Raw genomic sequence first — 6,000 nt, forward strand, 5'->3', positions numbered from 1 at the left:
CAGGTTGTTGGCTGCATAATTGAAGGATGCTGGGCAATAAAAATTGTGACCCTGCCTTGAATATTTCCTTATGTAAATAAAACATTGTAATTAAATAAAAATTATAGAAATACGTTAGTTACAAATCCTGTGTATCAATATTTATTTTTACAGTGAATTCTGTTCAGAAGCTGTGTGTAATGAGAACTGAAACAGTAACTGTAATGGTATTGGTTGTTTATGTTGTCAATGTTATTGTTAAAACATGTTACTTAATATTACATTTCATAGAACAGACCCTTAAAATTAGTTGGTAGGTGCTTGGTGTTTGGGTGAGGGAGATATTGAAGTGACTCTGATTATTTACAAAAACAGTGGGATTAAATATCTGTGAACTACACTTGTAAACCACTAGGATTACATATTAAAAAGATTACATTATTAACCTATTCTAATTTTGTGTTCCAATTATTAAGAGATGTTTCAGTTTGAAAAATTGTAAAAAGTACTTATGTTTTGTTGACGTTTTTGTGGCATATTTTAATTATTTTTATTTCTACTTATAAAGAATAATTAAGAATGGTGATAGCTTTATAAAAATAAAATAGCTATTTTTGTATGTATTTTATTGTTAGCATAAATGAGGTATTGATATTGTGTGTTTGTTTAAAGATATACTACGATATAATGTTGTGATATTGTAACTATAATACAGAGTATTACTGATAAAAACAGGGTTTTTATGCTTTTATGACTAATTCAATATTCCTTCTCCTCGTAGCCTTACAGTCACCTATAGCTTATCATAAAGAACTTGCAAAAGATGTGTAAGTATATTAGTAAATCTTCTGCCCAACATGTGTAGATGAAGATGTATTTTATATTCAAGTTACACAAGTTAGTATTCTTAACACTGAAAATATAAAAACCTCCTTATAAGTGTTCCCTCTAAGTTGCATGACTTCACAACAACCAGTGGAGTTCTGCATTCTTAACTATTCCACTCACTCATATCTTTTGTAATGGTGAAAAGCCTCAACATGTTGAAGACCTTAATGACCCCAGAAGTTGGTAGGCCTAAAGCTCAAGTAACCAACTGTAGCATAGCAAGGCAGCTTAATGGTTCAATAATGTTGGTGGTCTAAAAATACCATTCCCCCCAAAAAACAAAACCAACAACAATAAAAAACAACTGATACTGTACATCAGCACATTGCCTTGAAACTTGTGCATGTAAACAAATTTATTCCACATATGGACTGAAGATTTTAGAGACTGAAAAATTATTTGTTCAGTATGAACAGAACAGAGCTGTTGTACTTATATGCAAAACTTGTATTTTCTTATTGGTTGCATTTTGCAGTCAAACCTACTTGCAACATTTTTGTGCTCGTTGTTATTGAATCAAGACATTCATTTTCAAAAACTGAAATCTTGATGTACATTTGCCTTTCAGAATATGTTACAGAACTGAAACCAAGTTCCTTTTGAACTGTTTCATGTCATGATATGCTTCAAATCCCAAGTTATGTTTCTAATCAGTTGAAGCATTAGGCATGTGCAACTCATGCAATTTTATAAGGCCTCAGAGCAGTGATAGATCCCCTGCTTTAGTGACTTAGAACTAGTCATTAATGTTAAAGTGAATATTCTTGTTTATGGTGGAAGTTGCAAATTGGTTTGAGATTTATAGAAATACTAATATAAAATTATAATTATTTTAATAAGGTTAAATTGTTTGGGATTATATCATACTGAATTCGACAGCATGTTTTTCATTGGACAGAAAAGAACCCATGACCCTCTTAGTGAATGGATTAACCCATAATCTAGTTGCACATATTTCTCATTTATACTTGACCCTAGTTTTTCAGATAAACTTGAAGTTGTAGCCTTAAAGCCACTTTCTTTACTCAGCAAACAACCAAGATGATTTGCCCAGTGACCTTACACATAGAGCTCACATGATGGAAGTGAAATACTCCTCAATCATGTTATTAAATTTTGTATTGTTGTTGGTAAAATGTTTTTGTGAGATTGTAAATTAGTATTAACTGTGAAATGTATCAAAATACTGATAAGATGTTATAGAATACATTTTGTATAGAATTTGAATTTAATTTTTTTTTAGCATTAGAGTCATCATGTATTTTTAGAATCACTAATTTCTCTAATTCTACAGCTTAGAAATATTCCTAAAACAGTAATTTGTGGTCAAGTTTTCTCCGATGATGAACTTATACATTTTCTTGCTAAACTGCCAGATTTTTAGTGAGTGCCCTTAGGGAACATATTTATCAAAGGTTTTGTATCTTACAGCTCATCTCCAGAATTGGGATCACTGTGGAACCCAACTTTGAGGAAGACTTTTTCCCACCCTCCAAGTACTCACAAAGTCTCAGAGGGAGCTGGTACAAAGCCTTTATGTTTTCCTGGACATGAGAAGAAGAACAAGTCTAGTGATGGCACAGCCACAACAAGTGAAGAATGTCCAGAAAGTGTTTTAGTTGCTGCCACTTCCACCTCTCCTCCAAGCTCAGCAGTTTTTGGAGAAGGTAAACAAAGTCCAGTATGGCTAGAAGGCCAGCGTAAGCATTCTTTCCCATTGGAGAATAATCCACAGCAAACCCCTCCAAAGGGTAAACGTCACTTTTTTGAAGGTTTTCGCAACACACTATGTTCCAAATCAAAATCAGACTTGATGGCCAGTTCACTGTGCACAAGCCAAAGCTTGGATTCAGGCACAACCAGCCATACTAGTGACCCCAGGACAGAATTAGAATCTAAAAAAGACATTGGAGTAATTAGGAGGTGGTCTGAAATTTCCTCTTCAAACATGGTCAGACCTAGTTTAGTTACAGAGTTCACTGACTCTTCTGCTCCACACAAGTAGTCCTGTACCTTTTCTTAGTAGGACTTGTATCAAAGTCATCCTGCTGTATTTGAAATCTGGTTTCTTCAGACCAGTCTTTACATTGAATGATCACTGTGTCTTTGCTCCAATAACAAGTGAAGGGGTTATCTTCTTATCTCAGTTTTATTATGTTTGAAATTAGGAGGAAAGGAGTGATTGAAGCTGGTTTCCCTTGCTTGTACTTACCAAGTGAATGTAAATACTAAAGTCCAGCAAACTGCTGAGGATGTGTTTTAATTGACTGTAAACTATGCATCAGACTGTAAGCACGTTACATTGTACAGATGTATATAAATGAGTGTGTGCATCCATTCTTTGAAGCTCTGTAGGTTTGTGTTTATAAGATGTTTAATAATAAATAATGCTTCATTCCCGTAGTCTCACTGTCTCTTTGACTAATAAATGCTGTGTATTCATGTATTTATTATGTACTGATCAGTGGCAAGTCAACAGTTATAAATATGAATGGGACAAGCTTGAATTTTTTTTTTTTAAGTATCTCCTTCTCTTAATGTTAAAGGCGATGAAAAAAAAGTAACATTGATAGATAGAAACGTGACGAAAGAAATGGGTTATGGGTGTGTGTGTATAATCAGAAGAAACTGTGTGTGAACGTATTAAGTACAATGTTGTGGTACCAGTGTGCATGTGTTAAAGACCTTAGTATGTACATTAGTGATAAGTTATCTGTATGTTTAGAGATGCTTGGAATTTATCCAAATATACATAACACTGTTATGTATTGAATAAATTGGCTTGTATGTATTTCCATAAGTGTTATATGTATATAAAGTCATATTAGAATGCGGATGTGAAATTATGATTTTGTGAAGAAAGTGCACGTATTTCCTAGAGTTTTTAATATTTATGGAGGGATTTACAGTGAATGTACATTTGAAACTGTTAACTTTCTGTAAAGCAATTGATTTATATTGGTATGAGTTGTATAGTGTGTATGGAAGGATATTGTATGATCATACTGATGAGAGAATGTTATTTTTCTGAAGAAGTAGGTTTATATATATGTACATCGTAAATGTACTGATGATAAGTGTGTTGATACTATGACGCATACCTGTTGGCAGGAGTCGTAGTACATATGTACAGAGGGATATAGTATGGCTCTGCTGATGAATATTTATGATAACGGATGTATCCAAATACATTGTGATGCATGTGATTACTGCTTTAAAGGCTTATGAGATGTATTTTAATTGTAACAGAAGTATGTAACTTTTCAATAACTTTTACTGCTTTTGGCGATAAAGTTTACTGCTAAATTAATTTATCAAAAAAGTACTTATATTTATCTTCATTAAGACTGCAGATACTCTCTAATAGAAGTTTCAGTGTATGGTTGATACGCCTAACTTGTTAGTCGCCACTACTGGTAGTAATTTTCCTGAATTTCCAATTTACCATTTTGGTTTCATTTTGATTTAGAAGCATTTCACATAGTTTTTCTCATAAAACCGCCCAAACTTCGCTCTGCTTTACTGTTATTTTAAAAATATCGTAAATCAATAATACTATATGTCAATTGTTCAGCCACATTCAGATAAAACTTGTGCTCTATTCTTTCATCTTCAATTAATACAGATGAAATATTTACCGTAAAAAAATTGTGACCACAAAGAACGTTCTTACTTAAAAAGTAAGGTTGTATCCTTATATATTTTAAAACGACCGGTATGGGTAGAGAAAGCACTAATAGTGGAGCGAACAACGTTTCGACCTTCTTCGGCCATTTAAAAAATCACGGAACCATATACGGCTGCATACCATATATTCCCGACATCAGAAAAATAACCATTTGGCAAAAACTAGCAACAAAATGGCATTCCAGTTAATACCAAATTTATTTAAAAAACCAGGAACAAAACTAAGATCTATACTATGTGAAAACTACACTGACAAACACCACACCAACATTATCACAATGTGATAACTGCCACAACTTCTGTATTAGAGAAACAAGTAGAAAAATGGAAACCAGATTCAAAGGACATAGTCACCTTCACACATTTTAGAACACTGCAAATCAAATAAACCAAGGTTTCCCAACCGGTGGGTCGCGAAGCCTTGGCAGGGGAATCGCGTAGCCTTGTTAGAAGTAGCTTGGGATAACATTAATTTTATTTCAACAATTACATTTTCATGCTCTTACATTTTTTTTGTTTTGGTGCAAAGCAAAACGTGTGCTACGTTAGTTCAATGTAATTAGCTGATATTATGGGTGTATGTATGCGTGTCTGTGAGTGAATGTGTATGTGTCTGCAACTGTATGTATGTGTGTACTAGTGAGTAGCGAGTATTGAGTGAACGCGCATGTATGTATGCTTGTGTGTCTGTTCAGCTGTGATAAAGTGTGTGTGTGCTCGCTGTCGACACGTGAGTCACATGTCCGTTGCTGATTGGTGGATGACGAATCGCGCAACAAGCCACGCTCTCTTCCCTCCCAATACCCCATCATTACTCTACTTGCACCCCCCACAAGTAGTCAGTATAAGATCTACAGTTGCCAAAGCGTTCATTATTCAACATTTTTATTTTAGTTTAACAAGGAGATAAGTAAGCAGTAGAGGTGAGTTGTGTCCATGGCTAAACGGTGCAGATACTCAGAATGCTACCTCAACATTGGCTTCACCACTGTGCTCACCAACGACGGCATCGAGAAACCACAGTGTGTTTTGAAACATCCAGAACACGCAAAGAAGGGTTTGGATTTCTTCAAACGGCATGAACAATGTCTTAAAAGCCAAAGAATCGATAGAAGTGGGTCGTTTCAGCAGCAGAGTGCAGCCGTACTGGAAGCTTCATATGATATTGCATTCGAAATTGCTAAACAAAAAAAGCCTCAAACGATTGGAGAAACACTTCTTAAACCCTGCATGATGAAAGCAGTAAATCTTATTCTTGGAGAAGCCAGTGCAAAAAAGATGCAGCAAGCATCCCTGTCAAATAATACTATACAGAGGCTCATTTCTAAAATGTCTAAGGATGTGAAGGAACAGGTTTTGACTGAAATCAAGGGTTCCCCTTTGTTCTACTTTCAGCTCGACGAGTCAACAGATCTAAGTTCATGTTCTCAGTTGCTTGTCTTCGTG

The 6,000-nt window shown here is 34.7% G+C and overlaps 1 protein-coding gene across 1 annotated transcript in view; it reads left to right on the plus strand.

The window, feature by feature from the left end:
• The window catches only part of LOC143226236 (triple functional domain protein-like), a 224,094-nt gene extending 220,824 nt beyond the window's left edge, over positions 1-3,270 (plus strand). Inside the window, 2 exon segments of the mRNA XM_076456993.1 lie at positions 761-806; positions 2,299-3,270. Coding sequence (XP_076313108.1) covers positions 761-806; positions 2,299-2,872 — 620 coding nt within the window. The 3' untranslated portion in view covers positions 2,873-3,270.
• The last annotated feature ends 2,730 nt before the right edge of the window (positions 3,271-6,000 follow it).

Source organism: Tachypleus tridentatus, chromosome 9 (assembly GCF_004210375.1).
Source record: "Tachypleus tridentatus isolate NWPU-2018 chromosome 9, ASM421037v1, whole genome shotgun sequence".
Lineage (NCBI taxonomy): Eukaryota > Metazoa > Arthropoda > Merostomata > Xiphosura > Limulidae > Tachypleus > Tachypleus tridentatus.